Raw genomic sequence first — 22,341 nt, forward strand, 5'->3', positions numbered from 1 at the left:
GGTGCAATCAGCCACCAAGCCCCATGGCTCCGCCGCAACCCCCGCCTCGATTGGCGCACGTCCCCCTCCCCAACCCTCCTTGACCTGCCCCCCTGCAGGCAGCCTGGCGCATTGGTGCCAGTGCCACTGCCGCCTCTGCCGCTCCCGGGCAGGCCACGAGCCGCCCACCTCGCCTTCCATCCCATGTGGGGAGTCCCAAGGAAGTGGGACCGGGGCAGGCGGGGGCGGGCAGGCGTGAGGGTTTACAACCGGGGCACTGGAAGGGTGTGCAGAGTCCCCTGCCACTCCAGCGCCGCACCCCCATCCCCCGCTCGCTCTCCCATCTTCGCCCCGAGGGGCGGCCAGCACAGGAGGTAGGCGGCCCTAGAGGCGGAGAGGTGCGAAGGCGGCCCTGCCTGCCAGGCACCTTCCCCAGCCCCAGGTGGGGTGGGGTGGCGTGGGTGGTGGGGCGTGGCGCTCCCAGCCTCCGGGAGCGCCTGTTGCAGCCCAGAGCTTCTGGGCGCCGTGGCAGGCGCTCTCCTGCCTGCCTGCAGCCCTGGTGGTGCATTGTTGCTATCTTGATCGCCATGCTGGCGGAGAGGGAAGGCGCTGACGGAGCCCTCGCTCTTCCTTCCGGGCACGGTGGGTGGGCGAGCAGTGGGCGAGCGACGGGCGGTGGTGGGGGTTGGGGGCAGGCTGGCCAGCGCCCCCTCCATTTTGGTGCCCTAGGCAACTGCCTAGTTCGCCTTAATGGACGCGCCGGCCCTGGGATCGTACTCTTCCAGAAATGGGTACAGTATTACAGCCTAAATCCCACATTTTTTTCAGTTATGATTGAGACAGGCTTATTATGTTGGACATGGGCTATTATTAATGCCAAGGTCTCATTGGTAGTTACCATCTGAGTCATTTCATTGACTCAGGTGATAACTACCCATCATTCCAGAAAATAGCTTATATCTTAACATAAAAAGCAGCCAAAGGATTTAAGTAGTTATTTTTAAAATAAATAAATTAAATAGATAGTGTTGCTGGGAATTGCTTTGGACAGGTGAGAGGAATCTGGATAGATGGGGAGAGAAGACACACACACACACACACACACACACACACACACACACACACACACGAGGCAGAATAGTTACCCACCTTTCAGAGCTTTAGGGAAAAGGTGATAAGAGCATAACTACAGAACAGTGAAATGCAATGGCTGTCATTTAAAGGACATCTTTACATATATTTTGGTGAAATTTTAAGTGCTCTGGAGCAGGGAGAATGGACTTATGTGTACAGGATGCAAACAAGGACAAACAAATAAAAGTCATTTGCCTCTTGTCCAGATGAACAGTTTGACCCCAGCTCTGCTGAAGATTCCTCTCAGGGTCTACAAAACCATAGCTGGTGTTCATAAGTTGTTGAGACCATGCAGAATATTTCATTGATCATTGTTAATTCTTCTATGTTAAATATACTACTACTAGATTCATCATTCTTAACATTTCCCCGTTTTGAGCAACATGTGAAAATGATTGGCTGTGCAGTGTATAAATCAGCCAGTTGTTTCTGTAGACCAGGGATGGGGAACCTGTATTCCTACAGATGCTGTTGGACTCCACCTCCCATCAGGTTCATTTAGCAAATATGGAAACTGTGGCCCTTTAGTTGTTGTTGAAATGTACCTCCCATTATTCCTGACCATTGGCCATGCTGGCTGGGGCTGATGGGATGGGAGTCCAATAGCACCTTGAAGGTTACAGGTTCCCCTTCCTTCAGTGGGCCAATAAGCATATTTGTGTCTAGAACGACTCTTGAATGACTCAATGCTTGTTTCATTTCAGTGCGGAAGCAGTTAGAAACCTTCTCACGGTAAGTGCCTACTCCACTGGGAGCATATTCACTAAAACAGCAACATGATCTTCCGTTTTATAAGTCTGCACAGCTTTACCTTTTGATGCTAGTAATTCACTTAAGAGGGCTCACAGTAGTCTCACCACACTGCACAAACCATTTGTAATTCTCAAGGTACATTTTATCCCCAAACAATTGGCTTCCCGGGTCTGTAATACTGCTTTGTGCTAATAATTTCCCTGCTTTTATTTGAGATATCTGGAACCCTCTAGAAAGTGGGGGCGTGGAAATATGTCTTAAGTACCACTTAATCCTCTTCTGCTTGTCTTTAATTGACCCAGTGGAAAAAAGGGAGAATATTGCAAGTGTTTTAGCAATTACCCCAAGAAATAAGAGATTCAGTGGGTTTGCGTTTATGAAGTTTAAACAGCAGCTTTGACACTTTTTCCTATTGCTCCAGATCAGGATCTTAATGCTTCACTCCTGTACCCACTTGCATGGGAGTAGGCCCCTTTGAACGCAGTGGGGCTTACTTCTGAGTAGACATATATAGACGATTGCATTGTTCCAAACTGTACCATCCAGATCGGGCTGGCTTCCTTTCTTTGGGTTGCAAAGCCTCCTGGCTGTTAGGCAATGAAATGTTCACAGGGCTGGTCCCCCAGCTCCCCAGCTAAGTAATTCAGTAGCATACCCTCCAACATTCTTCAGGTAAAAATAGGGACATTCTATTCTACATCATTATCACTGCTGCCCCCTTTCTTTTGCACATTAATTTTTTCATTAAAGTTTTTGATGATACAGACTACCCCCTGAAGCCCATCTAACTCCAGCACTCACCCCAACCCACATAATCTCTTTGTCCCCCACAACCCTCAGTCAGCTATACCTTTCCCCATCCCCCCCAGGGCCTGTTCTTGCCTAGGGTCTCATCCAGCTGCTACCTTCTCTTCAAGCCTGACCTCCTTCCTGTTTTTTAACTGGCATGACCGGCTGGATGGCTGGCTGGGCTCCCCTCCAGACCAGAAAGTTGCAGCCTCCCATGCTGGGAACAGCAACATTAGCGGTGTCCCTGTTGCCTTCCTCCCCCTTCCTCCTCCTCCTGTTTCTGCTACTGCTGCTGCTACACTGGTCAGCTAGCCTGTCTACCTGGCTCCCTCCCTCCTCCTCCATCCCCACCTTCTCTGACTCCCAGGAGCAGCAGCAATGGAGGTGGCGGTGGTGGAGGAGAAGAAGAAGGCAGTCTTAGTCAGCAACTCTCTCTTCCTCCCGCTTCTCCCAGAAGTGGAGCCATTTCTGGTTAGCGTACCTTAACAAAGATGGGAATTCGAGGCTCTACATGACAAACTGAGAAGCCATGATGGCTTAAGGGTTTTCATGACGATTCCAGCATTTTCAGGGCATTTGGAGACTATGCAGTAGCAAGCTGATGTTGGTGAGAATTTCTTGGGATTGATTATGAGGGCATGTTTGGGATTTGCGGCTATGTCAGAGTCTAGGCCAGGCATCCCCAAACTGCGGCCCTCCAGATGTTTTAGCCTACAACTCGCATGATCCCTAGCTAACAGGACCAGTGGTCGGGGAAGATGGGAATTGTAGTCCAAAACATCTGGAGGGCCGAAATTTGGGGATGCCTGGTCTAGGCAGCCAACAGCAGAGAAGGGATTCCTACCAGAAAAGAGTATTGTGGAGCAAAGAGGAGGAAACAAATACTACAGAAACCATTTTTACTCTAGCAGGGTCAGAGAGCCTCCAGAACTTACGGTGAGCCAGCAACACAGGGAAATGAGCACTGGGCCCAGGGGTGCAGTTTGATACTAGAACCTGGACAATGAACCTTTAGGTGGGGGCTTTTTAGATGGTAACAGGTATTTCTTTTCTCCACTTACTTCAAAATGTGGCAAGCCAGCCCTGCTGCATTTGTGGGTTCTCCTGCTCATTTTGCTGAATGGAGCCCTGAACATCTCCCTCTAAGTCTTTTCTTGATGGTAACCTGCTCAATTGGCAGCAGGGTGGACATCTTAAGCAGCAAGCCAAGAAGACAGTATAATGGTAGAAGGGGAATAAGGGTAGGGCTGCAGGCAGCCTAGAAAGGTTGTAGCTCCGTGCCAGAGCATGCACAAGGCCCCAGGTTCAATCCAGGAGGGCTTTTGTGGTATTGTCTCAAAATCTATAGCATTACTGTATCTATATAGTTTCTTAGTCATAGAGGTTCAGCTACTTAGCCTGGTGTGGAAAACCGCAGATGACTTAACTTAGTGGTTGAAACACTGCAAAATATTTTGTAAAAAAAAGTTTCTAAGCTGTGTCTGTAATTTTGTGCAACTTGAGGGGATTAGAATTACTTTGTTTTGCAGCCAGGAAATCTTCACTGTACAAGATATCCAGGGGGGGGGGATGACAGGGACCCTTCAGACATGTTATTGTTGTTCTTTAGTCCTTTAGTCATGTCCGACTCTTCGTGACCCCATGGACCAGAGCACGCCAGGCACTCCTGTCTTCCACTGCCTTCCGCAGTTTGGTCAGACTCATGTTGGTAGCTTCGAGAACACTGTCCAACCATCTCGTCCTCTGTCGTCCCCTTCTCCTTGTGCCCTCAATCTTTCCCAACATCAGGGTCTTTTCCAGGGAGTCTTCTCTTCTCAGGGCTGATTTCCCTCAGAATGGATAGGTTTGATCTTCTTGCAGTCCATGGGACTCTCAAGAGTGTCTCCTCCAGCACCATAATTCAAAAGCATCAATTCTTTGGCGATCAGCCTTCTTTATGGTCCAGCTCTCACTTCCATACATCACTACTGGGAAAACCATAGCTTTAAGTATACAGACCTTTGTCGGCAAGGTGATATCTCTGCTTTTTAAAATGCTGTCTAGGTTTGTCATTGCTTTTCTCCCAAGAAGCAGGTGTCTTTTAATTTTGTGACTGCTTTAATTTTCGTGACTTCAGACATATACACTAGCTATAATAAAGAACCAAGAGACTAGATAATTAACAGTGTCACAGTGAACCAAGAGAAAGTCCAGTAGCTTTGAACACTGCCGTGTTTAAATTCAAGATTAAAATATGGCACATATGTAATGATTTTTATTTAAAAGTACCTGCTCCCTTATTGGATTTTTCTGTTAAAAATTGAAGCTGCAAATCTTAATGCTAGGCTGCCTCTTTGACTTCAGTATATGAACTTGCTTTTGCTTCTTCCCTTCCTCCATTTTTAAAATATAATTATAGGTGCTTTCTCTGTGCAGAAGGCAATGGTGATAGCAAAAACTGGGTCTAAAATAGCTAATAGACCCATGCATCCATTTTTTAAAATGCAATGGGATACACAACGAACAATCCCCAGGATGAACTGCCTCCTCAAAGTCAGCTTCTCTGTTGACCCTGCCACCTTTTTTTTAATAATCTATTTTTATTAATTTTCCAATTAAAACACAATTATATCACATCCATTATTTCGAATTATACAAATACATATCAATTAAACCGAATGTTATGCCAAATCATATAGAATTTTCGGAGTTCCCATGCTTCAAAAATTGGGGATTCCTCGCAACTGTCCACTGCCGTCTTTTTCTAAAGTCCAAATCGTCACTCAAAGTCCCTAATAATCCCGATCTTTCCCCTACAGTCACTAAGATGTTTTCTTCTTTCATCCAATTTTTCCACAGCTGCTGAGATAAGCATCAAATGAGATTTCGCATATATTCTTTCTCCTGTGTGAGTTTTAATCAGTCCGGCCTCCCCATAAATCTTCTTTGTCTGGAGTGTTCCCCTGTTGCGCCGGTCTTTCAACACGGAGCAGCGCCATCTTAGAAAGCTCAGATTACTTTCGCTTTCTTCTCAAAACTTTTTAGACTAACGATCTTTGTAAAATTTACAGCTTTCAAGGCAAAAGACACAGACGTCACATTATGCACAAACTCTTGATAAATTTGTGGCTCTCCTTGCCCTATAGCTGAACTTAGCTTCAGATCGCTGTTCAAATTCAAAGTGCGTCACACCTCATAAATCCACCGGACGCTTTCCAGGCACTCCGACTATCCAGTTAGAGGGGGGCTTCTCTCTTCAGCAATTTTACAACTTCAAAAAATATACTCAATGTCAATAGTTTTATAAAGTTCATTACTCACACAGGTAGCCTTTATTTCTCGTTTGTTCCAAACAAACAAGGACATCGCGTCCGGGAAGGTATGAAGTAACTCGTAGAGTATATGAAAAAAATAAAAAAGCTCACTTTCCTTCTCGTTCCGTCCCCATCAATCTTTCTTCCAGATAAAATACAGCCTCGACTTCTCACCCTCAGCAGCGAAAATTCCTTGGCAGTAAACAGAGCTTCTGCCCCTCTTTCTGAAACATGTCCATGAATTTAAACCCAATTATCTTCTTTAATCATGGAGATCCCGCCATGCAGGTTAGCGTCCGGGAGTTCCGACTCCTCATGAGTGCTCTCGGCCCAGGCCCCCCCACCCTTGAACAGTCGGGGTGCGTTTGGGGGCATCCGCGGGCCAGCGGCCCCTCTCCGTAACACCCGGAGAGGTGAGGGGGTTGCCATTTACTCCCCTAGCAACCGCCGAATTCCTCATGAAGGTCGGAGGGATGGAACAAGGGTCAGCCATTCCTGCAGGCGGAACCGGAACTCCCGACCCTGCCACCTTTTAATCAAGGTCTGCTAAAAAGCTTACCCACAGCTTCACATGTAAAGAAAATACAGTGGTACCTCAGTTTATGAACACAATTCGTTCCGGAAGTCTGTTCATAAACTGAAGCGAACTTTCTCATTGAAAGTAATGGAAAGTGACTGAATCCGTTCCAGATGGGTCCGTGGCGTTCATAAACCGAAAATTCGTAAACCGAGGTGTTCATAAACCGAGGTTCCACTGTAGTCAAGTTGGGAGAGAGAGGCATAATCTGCATAGCTGCCAAGTTCTCCCTTTTTTAAGGGAAATTCCCTTATGCTGAATAGGCTTCCTCGCGAGAAAAGGGAAAACTTGGCAGCTATGATAATCTGACCACTGTGTCTCTCCGATGACCTGGCACAATTCCCATCTGGATGATAGATTAAGAATAAAATAAGAAACAGGACCTGAGTGCCACAGCAATTGAGGGTGTTCCCCAGCAGTTGCCATTCAGAGGATACTAGGTAAAGTAAAGGGACCCCTGACCATTAGGTCCAGTCATGACCGACTCTGGGGTTGTGGCGCTCATCTCTCTTTACTGGCCGAGGGTGCCGGCCAGCATGACAAAGCCGCTTCTGGCGAACCAGAGTAGCGCACGGAAACGCTGTTTACTTTCCCGCCAGAGCGGTACCTATTTATCTACTTGTACTTTGATGTGCTTTCAAACTGCTAGGTTGGCAGGAGCAGGGACCAAGCAACGGGAGCTCACCCCGTCACGGGGATTCGAACCTTCTGATCGGCAAGCACTAGGCTCTGTCGTTTAACCCACAGTGCCACCCGCGTCCCCGCGTCTAGTATCAGAGGATACTAGAAGTAATAAATAGTCATTGTGAAAAGTAGTCACTGATAACCTTCTTCACCTTGTCTAATCCTCTTTTAATAAAACTATCTAAATTGGTGGCCATCTCCATATCTTGTGCTGTGTTGTGTACCTTTATACTCCCATTAAATGGCTATAGTCCAGGGCTAAATCACAAGCTTTGCATGCAAAAGGTTCCAGGTTCAGTCCCTGACATCTCGAGAGCTGTTGTCAATCAGTGTTGATGGTGCTGAACTAGATAGACCAATAGTCTGTCTTAGCGTGTAGTGTGTAGCGTTGGTGTATACCATCCTTCCCACCAAAGGAGTCCAGAGGGGCAGAAAATAAAATAGCTGAACAATGCAATTTTTAACTTTTAAAAAATAAAAGCAAATTAAATAATTTTTTCATGAAATCAATTTTGCATTGTTTTCAAATACTTCATTAAGGACCTTCAGCAGCGATAACCACAAGCTCTGATGCTGTATTTTGCAGTTTCTGGACAGTCCCAAGCAAAAGCTCAGTCAGTAAATTAGTCACGATCCATTACAGTAATGTAATCGGGAGGTTGTTTTATGAAATTCTTACGTTTCATATCCATGGAGCTCAAAGCTGATGGTGTGGTTCTTCTTTCCGTGTTATCACAGCAAGAACCCGTCAGAATTGGTGGCTGAGCTGCAGGAGATTTGACAATCTAACCATTATACCTCATTGATTACCAGAATGTGAATTATCATATGCAGGGGCTCTGTGCCACGGATGCCACAAGTAATAACGGCGCTCCATTATTTTAAAATGAAGCTGATTTGAAGTTCCCAGAAATACTTGAGAGTTTACAGAGAGTAGTTTCCTTGCTTAAATATTGATGCTGGGTCTGCATAATATTATTGGGAGGGAAAATGAGTTCCCCCGATGCTGGCAAACAGCATCTCATTTATGCAACAGCCTCTTGCCATGATGCTCTGGCCTTCCTGCAGCATTATGATATTGCTTTAGAATATCATAAATTGTAAGCCACTCTGACTGTCATCAGCAAGAGCCTTTGCAGTGAGACCAATAATGCCTCATAGGACATTTCCTTGCAGTTCCCACTGCCTGACCCCGTCATGTGAAATCTCTGCTTATGGCACTCCATAAGGCTCTGAACAAAGATACAGTGGGGAACGGGTTTCTTGAGTAGATGTTGATGGAATTTGCTCCAGATTGTGGGCTGCTTTCCAGACTTGATGGTACTACAGCCATCACCAGAGCATGTCACACTGGTGTTAAATAGACGGTTCTGAGACCAATCTCAATGAAACTTAACTTTTATAGAATTGTACATGTTCTAGAGTTGGAAAGGGCTCTAGCTCAGTGGTAGGATGCATGCTTTCATGCAAAATGCCCCTGGCATCTCCAAGAAGAGTTGGACTAGACCAGGCATCCCCAAACTGCAGCCCTCCAAATGTTTTGGCCTACAACTCCCATGATCCCTAGCTAACAGGACCAGTGGTCGGGGAAGATGGGAATTGTAGTACAAAACATCTGGGGGGGCCGAAGTTTGGGGATGCCTGGACTAGACCCTTGTCTGGAACCCTGAAGAGCTGCTATCCATCAGTGTAGGCAATACTGAGCTTTATAGACCAATAGCCTGATTTAGTGTAAGAGCAGCTTCTTAAAAAAGACAACCCATCTTTTCCAAGCATTACCATAAGGATTGTCAACAATCATAATGCAGAGCTTTCAGTTCAGTTTCTCCCACTTTCTTCTACATTTCCCAGCCTTAAATTCAGTTTGCCACATTTCTGCAACAATTTGCAGAATTTTTAGCAAATCCTCATAATTCTTCCATGTTGCGGGGCAGACTTCTCACAATGAACACATTTTAGTGTGCAGTTTTGATTAATATGCAGATTTGTGGAAATATTCTTGTCTAATATAATGCATTTTGTATGTTATTTTTTACTGATGTTTGCATTTTGGTGCATGTTGCTTGGTTGGAGAACTGCACCACAAAATTCAGAGCAAGGCACCTTCCAAAGGATAATTTTGTTTTGGTCCGCATATTGTTTTGAGAAGTGCAAATTTAGGTAGCTTCTCATTAAAATGCAAGTGAAATTATCCTCAGCCCCTCTGATACTGATGAATGCAAATGTCACGAATATTTCCCCCCTCCCAAAAAAGTAATTTCAAATACAAGTATTTAATTATTTGCACTTAAGCCCTGGCGCAACCAGATTGCAAACATTTTAAAACAAATGTTCCCAAACTGAGCAAGCATTGGCCATTTTGTTTGAAATTATTAAAACTCATTAAGCCAAACAAATACATTGTTGACCTGCTTCTGATCTACATGTGATGACTTGTGAACATCAAAATGAGTTCCTCAGCTATCTCTTGTGCAACCTTACTTTAGCGGCCAAGGTATTCAGCTCACAAGGGAATGTGGTTCTGATTAGAGAGTCTATTTAGGAATGTGTGTGGTGAAAATGCAGAATGGCAATTCAGTACAGGAAAATGATAATTAACATAATCAACATAGTCTCTTACAAGTTATTCCCAATTCATTATTATGTTTATTTCATAATAGGAAAGCTAATCCTCCTATAAATATTCAGAAGCCAGTCTTCTGCTTACTAACAGCAGCAAGATTGATGTTTGCTAAACATTGCAAAAGGCAGCAGAGAGCTAAGAAAGGGAATTGGTTGAGCAGGCTGTGGGAGGTGATTAATTGGGTGAAAGTTTCCAAAAACTCACTATTACATGCAAAAATGTATGGGAGAGTTGGAGACTAGTTGTTTCACGAATGGAGTTACAGCTCTTGGGTTGTTCCCAATGAAGTCATACACAGAGTTGAACCCACTGAAATTAGGCATTTCTTTCAGTGGGTCATCTCTTGAGTATGGCTTCAATTGCATACGGCTGTCAATTTCAAATGTCAAATATCTGAAGTTGATTTAAAAGTGGGTGGGTGGGTGCTTAGAAATGATTTCTTTTATATACAGTAATTGTACCCATGCTTTTTCTGTATGTATTGTTCATTCGTGCAGTGTGTGTGTGTGTGTGTGTAATAATTTACAGTGCATTCCTAGCCATGCCTACTTAGAAATGTCCTACTGATTTCAATGGGACTTACTCCCAGGTAAGTGGGGTTAAGATTGCAGCCTCCATGATCATTTGATGATAGATGCATATTTGCAATGTTCTGAATACAGAATTTTTAATTTTGGGTTTCTTTCATATGCAATCAAACTGTTCGAAAATGAAGCTTGACTTAATGACAGAAGTGCAACACCAAAATTATTTTTCAACCCAATATCTCTTCATTGATTTGCTTACACATGTGGGAAGGTGCATGTTCTACTCCAGGCTTCCTCAACCTCGGCCCTCCAGATGTTTTGAGACTACAATTCCCATCATCCCTGACCACTGGTTCTGCTAGCTAGGGATCATGGGAGTTGTAGGCCAAAAACATCTGGAGGGCCGAGGTTGAGGAAGCCTGTTCTACTCCATCAGGTTTGCTGTTCCAGCAGTGACTGACTGCAAGCACAAATACATCTCCACCTTATCATTCAAAACATGCTTGCTTAGATTGTGTTTATAGTTTATAGCTCACTCATCCTCTGCATGTGTGTTCAGAAGTAATTCCCAATTGTTCAGTGGAGCTTATTCCTAGGTAAGTGCACAGAGGACTGGAGTCTTAGAGCCCTTAGTGAGTTGATATTCATATCTATCATCTCTCTCTCTCTCTCATCTATCTATCTATCATCTATCTTACATGCACATCATACTGTGAATTTAACTCAGGTTATCTTTTTCATGCCAAATATGAGTCAGAAATGGTCCTGAATAACACTTTGTTAACTTCTGTGTCTCTATAGAAATAAATATCATTTTTCTTTATCTTAAAGATCTTCTTTATGAAGATCTTCCCATAAGTAGTGTAATATGAAGATTCCTTAGCAGGTCTCTTTCATTAAGAGTTTTTTTTTAACTGCTATAACTCACCTTTCACAGAAGAGATACAAGCCTTCCCTCACTCATTGTCACTGCTCAGAGTAGTAATTTGGATGAACTATTCACCATTGCTTTTACACCCCACCATTATTCTGTCCCCTTCCACACTATCAAGACACTGTCCCTTTTCACATTAGAAAAACCCAATTATATGCACAAATGTGTAGTAACCACTCTGAAAGACTCTCCCCTCCTTCGGTCTGTTACATCTGCTATATCTCACTTTTCTCTCACATGATGTAGCTCAACACAGCATGCATAGGGGTGGGAAGCAAAATGTTAAGGCTTGCAATTGCTTTGTACTAGAGTAAAAATAGATTTACATTTCTGGAGATAACACTGTGCTGCACTTACATCGAAACAGAGAGCTGTAAAGGTTGCACCAGCCATTCTTAGGCTCAGTTTTGGCATTTTTAGGCTGCAATCCTATGCACACTGGGAATAAACTCCATTGGATACAGTGGGTCTTACTTTTGAGTAAACATGTTAACTGTTGATGACTAGCGATGCAATTAGGATTGGATGGATCAACTTATTTCCGGTCTGTGTCAATGTCACATGAGTTCTTTCATAAGCCCATTCCATCCCATTACTGCCTTATTATTTTTAAAAATCCACATGAAAATTCATAAGTATGTATTTCAATACCCATTTAATTATGTGCTTTATTTTAGCGTTTGCATTTCTAAATTTAATGTAAGCACATTTTAGTCTTTTTTGTTTTGTTTTTTCAAAAAAATATATTCATTTTATGCATACAAATAAAACAACACAAAAATACTTCTTATTAAGCATAACTTTCCTTAACATCGTTAGGTGACTTCCCTCAGTCCATCTGAATTTAATTTCTATTCACCTTTGGCAATTTCATACAATTTACAAATAAGCCATTTTTGCATTAAAACATTCTATACTTAACCTACATTTACACCAAAAGTCTATATTTACTTCTTTCCCAAAGGGATCTTAAATACCACAATATTTTTTTTTCAAATATAATTTAAATTTCTTCCATTTTAGTCTTTTTTGAACTGTGTTTCAAAATCCAGGCAAATGCAAAATCCAAAGGATTGCATCCTCATCAGCGCATTAGGCTGGGAGAAGCAGCTCAGGTCCCTTTGTGTTGGAATTTGCAGAAATCGAATTCTTCAAGTACTCCTAAATACAACACAGTAGTATCTTGTTAGTCACCTAGGCACTGAAAAACCCTTTCACCTGTGCGGTAGGTCCATTGTGGTAAACAAATCCATCCGTCCTAGTTCATGCCTATGGGAACTTGCACTGCACAAGGGGAATGAAGAAGTCCTGTCTGTGGGGCAGGTGTATAGTTGCGTGTTTCTGCAGTCGCAGAACTGAACCAAAGGAGATGCGGTGCAAATAGCTTGTCTGTTTTTTGCAGATGGGTTTTCTGCATCTTAAAGCAGGGACACCTGTGGGACCACGTCTTCATGCACAGGCAAGTGCACCTCTGCATCAAAGTGCGACGTGGGTGCGATGAATCGCACCCATGGAGCATTTCATTAGAATGTCAACGGCAGTTCCTCTGCTCCTCACTCCCCAGGCACGTTTTCAAAAGAACCAAGGGAGCAAACCACAGTTAGAATAGGTGGTCTCTCATAACAATGCGAGGTGATATCTCTTTTTAGGCATATTGAATTCATTTAGCAAACATAAAGAATTCTTGCTTTAGAAGAAGACACACTGTGACAAAACCACAGGAAATTGAATTTTAAAGATGGCTGCCTCCCTTCCCATCCTTTGTGTTTATATATATATATATATATATAGAGAGAGAGAGAGAGAGAGAGAGAGAGAGAGAGAGAGAGAGAGAGAAAATGGGTTACATCTTTATCTTTCCTCTCCCTTGCCATTAAAGGCCACAACCAGGTTCTCTTAAGCTTTTTTAAAACAAAACAATGAACAAATTATGTGTTGAGTTACAGGTAGGTAGCTGTGTTGGTCTGACGCAGATGAAACAAAATAAAAACATTCCTTCCAGTAGCAGAGACCAACTAAGTTTGTCATTGGTATGAGCTTTTGTGTGCATGCACACTTCTTGGTATCTGAAGAGGTGTGCATGCACATGAAAGCTCCTACCAATGACAAGCTTAGTTGGTCTCTAAGGTGCTACTGGAAGGAATTTTTTAATGTGTTGAGTGTAAGGGGAGGCTATGCAACTCCCATTTTCCACGTATACAGCTGTTTCCTGTGAACACCTTTGTTGTATTCCGTTCATGTTATGTTTGTGTTTAAGAAGTTTGTCCTGAGCAGGACCCAGTAGTCGAGGGAGGTGTCGAGTGTCTCAGAGCAAAATAGGCAGGGGGGAAATCAGGCAGAGAATGTATGTGCCTGGATGTGATTAATGAAGATCTCTTTAAGAATCACTAAGATCTATTTCTCATGGATGCAGGGATAATTACCAGAACCTTATAAGTGAGAAAAGGCCTGAAGGAGCATGATAATGCCCAGGGCTTTTCTTCAGCTGCTACTCAATGGAACTCAGTTCCGGCACCTCTCAGGTGGGCACCGTTGCCATTATAAGTGAACAAGGGAGGTGTTCATAGTTAGTTCCAGCACCTCTTTTGTTATAAAAACAGTACTGATAATGCCAGTGCAGTAGATCCTGGACTGCTCAGTGCTCACTATCCCTAAAACTGCAGTGACCCTTCTTGCTTCCATACTCTGCTGAGTATACTGGTGGCACTGGATGTTCGGTGCTGTTGTTGTATGCATTGTGTGTCTGTGCATGTGTGTGTGCAGAAACACTCTTGAGTTGTATATCTCTGGAATGCAAACTACTGTACAAAGGTAAGAGTCACACCCATAGATCTGCCTATTTTTGCATCTGGTCTCGCCCGCTGCTGGTATGCGGCCTCCAGAAGGTTGCCCATGAGAAAATGCAAGAAGTTTACAGCCATATTGGTTTCCCAATGCAAGTCAAGGAGATTTCCAAAGATGTGTTGTTGTTGTTGTTGTTTTCTGGATCATAATCCAGATCTGGGGGTCAGGTCAGGTCTGGTCTGGGTCATCCCTAGCTGGGACTGATCTAAAACCTGAATCGTGCCCATAATCAGATCAGGGGACCATGCAAAGCCCTATCAGCAATGCTTGCCCATCTACAGCAAATCACCCAGAGATCTACCAGCAGATCTCAATCTACTTCCTGCTTTATTCACTTTTCTCCATTTTTGTGTGTGTTTATAAATATGTTTAAATATTTTTAAAATATATATACAAAAATAAATAATGTGAAGCAAAACATACTACGTGTTATGGTCCTGTAACAATGTACCACAATACATTGCTTTATCTCTTTTGTCATATTTGGCATACTCTTCATTTACGGAAAGGAACCCAGTCCAATATTTAATAATAATAATAATAATAATAATAATAATAATAATAATAATAATATATTATTTATACCCCGCCCATTTGGCTGGGTTTCCCCAGCCACTCTGGGCGGCTTCCAACAGAAATATCAGAATATACTAATTTCTTAAAGATTAAAAGCTTCCCTAAACAGGGCTGCCTTCAGATCTCCTCTAAAAGTCTGGTAGTTGTTTTTCTCTTTGACATCTGGTGGGAGGGCGTTCCACAGGGCGGGCGCCACCACCGAGAAGGCCCTCTGCCTTGGCTTCTCGCAGCGAGGGAACCGCCAGAAGGCCCTCGGCACTGGACCTCAGTGTCTGGGCCGAGCGATGGAGGTGGAGACGCTCCTTCAGTTATACTGGACCGAGGCCGTTTAGGGCTTTAAAGGTCAGCACCAACACTTTGAATTGTGCTCGAAAACGTACTGGGAGCCAATGCAGGTCTTTCAAGACCGGTGTTATGCGGTCTCGGCGGCTGCTCCCAGCCACCAGTTTAGCTGCCACATTCTGGGTTAGTTGTAGTTTCCTGGTCACCTTCAAAGGTAGCCCCACATAGAGCGCATTGCAGTAGTCCAAGCGAGAGATAACTAGAGCATGCACCACTCTGGCGAGACAGTCCACGGGCAGGTAGGGTCTCAGCCTGTGTACCAGATGGAGCTGATAAACAGCTGTCCTGGACACAGAATTGACCTGCGCCTCCATGGACAGCTGTGAGTCCAAAATGACTCCCAGGCTGCACACCTGGTCCTTCAGGGACACAGTTACCCCATTCAGGACCAGGGAGACCTCCACACCTGCCCGCCTCCTGTCCCCCACAAACAGTACTTCTGCCTTGTCAGGATTCAACCTCAATCTGTTAGCCGCCATCCAACCTCCAACTGCCTCTAGACACCCACACAGGACCTTCACCGCCTTCACTGGTTCTGATTTATCCATTAGCACAAGGGATAATGGAAGCACAAGGGCTTCCTTCTGCCCTCCAAATCTGTTCTAGGTTTCCTCCCAATATTCTGGGACAGATTTTGGGGTGTGTGGAGGAGACACAGAGAGGGAGTAGAAGTCTATGCAACCCTTAACTCACAATACATTGATCTGCACTCCACCTTAATGATGAATGCCCTTTTTCCTGGGCTCGTAAAGAATCTTACAAACTAGATCACATTTGGGGTGCAAAACATTAAAGATTGCAATTCAGATGTGCTATTGCAATGTGGAAACAGGTAATACTTTGTTGCATTTATTCATATTAAACAATTATTTACAAAAGAACAGCAGAGAATATCAGCTCAGGATGTGCAATCCTTTAAGAAATAAAATAATACGAAAGGGCCCCATTTGTATTTAATTCGGACTGAATAGTATAAATGAAAAATTCAATGAAAATTATTCAATCCAATTTAAATAATTATGAAGTAAAAAAAATTGTGGTTCTTTCTTTCTTTGACAAGGTGTTGTCTATTATTCTTTTTTAATATCTTTGATCCTCCCTTCCTTCAAATAACATGAATTTAATATGTAGTGTTATTAATTTCAGAAAAGCATAATGTTTCAAGTGAGATGCTTAAGGAGATGTAAAGGAAGGAGGGCGGAAAGGACCTGGAGATTAAGATAATGTTTCATAAAGATTAAGATAATGTTTCATAAATAAAAGAAGATTTTTCATCTGTTCATGTAGCCTATTTTTTCACATAATTTCCCACTTATGTGCTATTAAAATTTGCTTGAGAAAAACTGTTCTGCTTGAAGGCAGAAGGGAATGGAATTTTAAACATTTGGTGTTTTTTTTTTCTCTCTCTCTCTCTAGTATAGAAAGGGTATTTCTCCTTAAATTTTGTACATCTCAAACTACTAGTCCTGAAAATGATAACAAATTTGCAGCCTTGTAACATGTACTATATTGACTGATTTATAATCAGAATTTTGTGTATATAACTTCTCTTTTATACTCCCTTCATTAAAGTGAAAATGTTTTCATTTCAAACTACATTTTATTCTGCCACTAGAAAACTTGTTGCTTTCTGTAGACGGTGTAGACAGGCTTACATATTATTTACTGTTTGAATTTTGTACCAATTTCAGATTGCCACATATTCCCATTTACACAGAGCCAGATCTATTGGAATTAATGGACCAATGTATATTATTTTCCAGGGGCCTACTCTGAGTAAATCTTAGTTGACTTCCATCCTTTTCTCCATTAATTATCCTCAGCCCTCTGATTGGCTTAATAACTAGTTTGTATTTTTTATTATTATTATTATTATTATTATTATTATTATTATTATTATTTATTGCCCTGTTGAGAAATTGCTTACCTCTCCATCTCTCTGCTTTTTCCCCCATACAGAAAACGCCGTAAGCAGTTTACTCGATCACAGCTGAAAAGAGCTTGTAGGACCCCATGCACTTTAATTCTGAGGAAGGTGAAGTCCCTTCTGACTCACAAAGAGACTCAAGAGAATTTGAGCAATCATTCACAGTGAAAAAAATCTGTTTTGTGGCTATTTTGAAAGCATCACCTTATAAAGAAGAATTTTCAGAAATTGGACAGGAGAATGTTCTTTCTGTGTCTTTATACAATGAGGACAGTTAAAGGCTGCGTCTTGTTTTATTAAAGAGTAAAACACAGTTTTGAACTTTTCCATGAATACAAGGACTGCCTTGAAGTAAGGCAACCGGGATATAAGGAGAATATGTCAAAAAAGTCAGAAGATGGATAATATTCAGAACAGAACCAGACAACTCGTTAACCCACCATCAATGAACTTTCCGTTGCTGCTTCCCCTGGCAGCACATCATATAAAGTTCCATCAATAACATGAACTCTCTGAATGCAACTGTATGCATTCATACTATAGCATACTTCTGGTTCTGCCCTTTGAGGAACCGGATATATTGCGCTATCCCACCCCAAGCATGGAGATATATCTGCTGAAGCACAAATGGCAAGTTACATTGTCTTAACTTGATTTTGGGCAACATGCCCTGATTGAGGCATGTTGGTTTTCAGGCGCACTGAGAATCTTAGCTAAAGAAAGAACATGTGTACATAGAAGAGTCTGAATGCAGAATGACATTGGCTGAATTAGGTATCCAGCAACCCTCAGTAACCATCTCTGAAAATGATTTTCTATCAAATCTTGGAAAGAAGCAGTACTTCTTACGCGGTGGTTTTTATGAGTAGCAACCGCTGGGCTGACAGTTATTTCTTTAATGTAACATTAAATCTGCTTCTCTCATTATTTATTGATATTGTTACAGAACCTTGAGTAGCTCAGGCAGGCAGGCCCTTTCTTGATGGATGACGGTGTCCAAGTTTTGATAAACAGAAGAAATAATTATTGTCAAACAGGGACAAAGGCGCATGCAACAATCAGTCAACACTCAGGCCGTGGCACGTCAAACATTTATATCACACACACACACACACACACACACACACACACAGCCACCCTGCAAAGAATAATGGGAACTGTAGTTTAGCTACCACTAAGCTACAATTTCCAGCTCTGCAAAAAAACTAGTGTTCCCGGGATTTGGTGTGTGCGTGTTATATCTGATTTAAATGTATTTTGTGTGTGCAGCCTTATAACTGCACATCAGATGCGGACTTATTACGGTTGCCCACCCCAGAAACATTTTCAGTACCATACAATAACTCCATAGGAATAGCCAAGCAACATCACCCCCTCTGATGTCAAACACAGGACAAGACAACTGAGAAAGAGGAGGAAGATGACAGCATGCTTGGATGAATCTGAGATTTGCAGAAGTAGAGAAAAAACTCACCTTTTAAAAAACTAAGGTAAAGGTAAAGGTAAACTGATCATTAGGTCCAGTCGCGGATGACTCTGGGGTTGCGGCGCTCATCTCGTTCTATAGGCCGAGGGAGCCGGTGTTTGTCCACAGACAGCTTCCGGGTCATGTGGCCAGCATGACAAAGCCACTTCTGGCGAAATCAGAGCAGCATGACCCTTAAAAGTTGTGTAAAGGTAAAGGTAAAGGGACCCCTGACCATTAGGTCCAGTCGTGACCAACTCTGGGGTTGCGGCACTCATCTTGTGTTATTGGCCAAGGGAACCAGCGTACAGCTTCCAGGTCATGTGGCCAGCATGACAAAGCCGCTTCTGGCGAAGCAGAGCAGCACACGGAAACGCCATTTACCATCCCGCCGGAGCAGTACCTATTTATCTACTTGCACTTTGATGTGCTTTCAAATTGCTGGGTTGGCAGGAGCAGGGACTGAGCAACGGGAGCTCACCCCATCACAGGGATTCAAACTGCCGACCTTCTGATCGGCAAGCCCTAGGCTCAGTGGTTTAGACCCTAGACTAAGGGGCAAAGCAGCAACAAGCAGTCAATTGAGCATGCTCTTTGAAAGCTAGAAAACAGAGGATAACTCGAGGATTTACAGGGAGTAAAATGTCCTGATTGAGCCCTTGGTGGTGGGCATGAAACCTTGAACAATCGTCATGCAGGATATACAGTGCTTCATTGTGAGTCCTGCCTATACTGTAGTCTAAAAACCCATTCTGCCAGAGGAGGAAACCATCTTTCAACTTGATATAATTTTGGATGCAGCTGAGACTCTCATTACACATTCCAGATCCCCTGTACTAACTGTGCACCCTGATCTGACTTGGATCTGTGCCCCAAAGTCATTTGGGGACCTTACCCAATCTCTCTCTCCCCCAATTCCTTGCTGCCAGACCACCAGCCCTTTTGAAAGACCTGGGTTGCTCTAGGTTAGACCTTCTCTGACCTGGGTTGATCCAGGGCTGCATGAACCCCATCTGGCCAAATTCCAAGGCAAACTGAATCAGCCGGATTCAGTTCTGGATCTGATGTACAGTCCTAGTATTAACCACACACTTTAAATATATCCCAATGCCTATACTTTTTGTATTCCATGATATGAGTTCCTACTATGGTTGAACTTGATCACACTTCCTCCCAAAAAGATGTTAAAAAGTCTGGCTAGAGTACAACAGCTCCAACAATTGTCATTATGTTCCAATCTATAAAATGATAAATATAATTGGTATTGGGTTGTTTTTATTTTATTTATAAAAAAATCAATAGTGGCAGATAATTATTACATAAGGAAATGTGTTGCAAATTCTCAGTTCCCCGAACTGCTTTGTTGGGTCCCCCGCTGCCTGTTTTTATTCCTACAAAATGTGAATGCATATTTTTCAATAAAATAGAAAGGCCATGGAGTGTATTCTACCTATTTGGAAAATGCAGAAAGAGTGATTTTTTGGGGGGGGAGGGGAATGTCTTCTTCAAAAAAACTTGTTTGTACATTACTTCTGAATGCACCTGATGATGGGATTCCAAAACCATTAGAGCAATGACTCTGGATTTACACATTTTGCTTTGTAGCCTGGTTGTTTGGGATTGGGTAACAATTTATGTACAGGTATCGACTTCTGATTTAGCCCCATGTACAGAAGGCACTGCAAAATGAAATGTACCAAGACTGTTGTGTAGTAGTGGAAAGTGAGAGATGAGAGTGTGGAAAGTTTGGTCATGTGTGTATCTGCATACAGCTGGTTTTGTTGGACACCCATGTAAATACACCTCTGTACAATAAAGCTTCATTGTTACACAAATGTTTGATTCCCTCTGCACTCTGCAAGAAGAACCCCGAATCCACTGAACGCTTGAAACGAAGATGCCATGTGAACCCCCTTTCTCCATATGAGCCAACCTGGATGCATCGTCATCTGAAGCCCTTCGTCATGTGCCTCCTCCACGAGATGTCTGGAGGGTAGCCACACGAGAATGGTGTGGCTTTCTGCAGTGGCTCTCTCCTTGTGCAATGCTCTCCCCAGGGAGGCTCACCTGGCACCTTCATTACATATCCTTCGTCACAAGGCAAAAGCACCCCTCTTCTCCCAGGCTTTTGGTTAATTAAATAATCTATGGCCTTTAAAATGGTTGGCGGAGTTTCTGTTTGTTAACTGTGTTACATATTTTTGAGTTTTTATAGTATAAACTGCCCTGTGAAGGGTGGTATAGATCATGGGTAGGCAAACTAAGGCCTGGGGGCCAGATCCGGCCCTATCGCCTTCTAAATCTGGCCCATGCACGGTCTGGGAATCAGCGTGTTTTTACATGAGTAGATTGTGTCCTTTTATTTAAAATTCATCTCCGGGTTATTTGTGGGGCCTGCCTGGGGTTTTTACATGAGTAGAATGTGTGCTTTTATTTAAAATGAATCTCTGGGTTATTTGTGGGGCATAGGAATTCATTCATGTTCCCCCCCCCCCGACATAGACCCCACAAGGTCTGAGGGACAGTGGACCGGCCACCTGCTGAAAAAGTTTGCTGACCCCTGGTATAGATATTTTATAAATAAATCTGGAGTATTTTCAAGGCCACAAAAAGGCCAGCCAGACATATGTGAGGTAAAGGAAACCTGAATGCATTAGCATTTAGATGGAAATATAGTATACATGAAGCCCTAATGCCTTTCCCCAAATTCTTGAGGATCTAAATGGGAACTTTAGGCAGAAACTCTTTATGAGAATAATGGAATGTCGGCCTTGTCAACAATTGTTCAGTCAAAATGCATCACTTTCTTTTTCTAGCTGTAGACAAGGGAGTTCAGAAGATTTGATCACATGAACTGGATTGCTGGCTTCTAAACTTGTCTTTCCAAAGGTTCTATGCGCTCATTCTGACTCTTACCTCTGCCAAGTTTATCTGGACAGAACTCAGCCTTCCTTCAAAATCTGCACTTCTCTGAATTTTGCCGTGTGGCTCACTAGCCAAGCAGCACATATACCCCATGCATATACCGGTACTGGGGTAAAGTGTGCATCAAAATGCTTACATTAGTGAAAATTGTGGACAAAAATGCATTTTGCTTTGCAAAAACATGTTTATTAGGCAAAATTGCATACAAAAACATGTATATTAGAGGAAATTTGCACTAGAATATGCCTGAATTTTCATAAAGATTTGCTTTGGGTTTTAAATCACAAACTGATGTGGAAATGGGCAGAACCGAACATAATTCTGGAAAATTGAGAAACTGAGCAAAACCAAAATTGAAGGAGAATAATCCAGAATAATTCGGGAAACCTTTTGAGAATTTTAAAGAGACTGGAAGATATATTCTAGTACAGCTAGAATACAGTATGTCACAACTGCATCAGCAATTAGGTCTTCCTCCCCACATTCAGCAAAATGTTTGGGGGCCTCCCACTTCATCTTTAGGGATCTGAATACGATCTTCCTCGAAAAACCTGGCTCTGCTTTGCTAATTGTTATTATTATTTAATTAATTTATGTATCACATTTTACATTCAAGGCACTTTGCAAACACACAATGAGAACAGCTACAGTTTTAAGTACAAAAACTCCCTAAAGCTCTCTTACAAAAAAGTACCAAACGAACATCTAAGTCAGAGATCTTGGTTGTAGTTCTTAGTTATGGCTCTCCTGGCTACATGGAGGAACAGTACCATGAACCAGGCCTGCAGGGTGAAAATGTGATCCGTGAGGATGACTAAATGCACAAGAACATCTCTGGGCAGTATTGAGGGTGTTGAGAAGAAGGTAATTGCCATCAGTTGGTTGGCCATGGGACACACCCAGAAGATACCTGTGTCATGGCTTTGGCTAGACACAACAGCATATTTATCTATGAACATGAGTCCCATC

General features: G+C 42.9%; 1 protein-coding gene across 1 annotated transcript in view; it reads left to right on the plus strand.

Moving 5' to 3' along the window:
- LOC148686361 (metastasis-associated protein MTA1-like) overlaps window positions 1–20,279 on the plus strand; it is a 52,102-nt gene extending 31,823 nt beyond the window's left edge. Inside the window, exons 5-6 of the mRNA XM_088666743.1 lie at window positions 1,818–1,845; window positions 17,015–20,279. Of these exons, the coding sequence (XP_088522869.1) occupies window positions 1,818–1,845; window positions 17,015–17,026 (40 nt within the window). The 3' untranslated portion in view covers window positions 17,027–20,279. The remainder of the gene's footprint in view (window positions 1–1,817; window positions 1,846–17,014) is intronic.
- The last annotated feature ends 2,062 nt before the right edge of the window (window positions 20,280–22,341 follow it).

The sequence above is a fragment of the Zootoca vivipara genome, chromosome 3 (genome assembly GCF_965207765.1).
Source record: "Zootoca vivipara chromosome 3, rZooViv2.hap1.1, whole genome shotgun sequence".
Taxonomy (NCBI): Eukaryota; Metazoa; Chordata; class Lepidosauria; order Squamata; family Lacertidae; genus Zootoca; species Zootoca vivipara.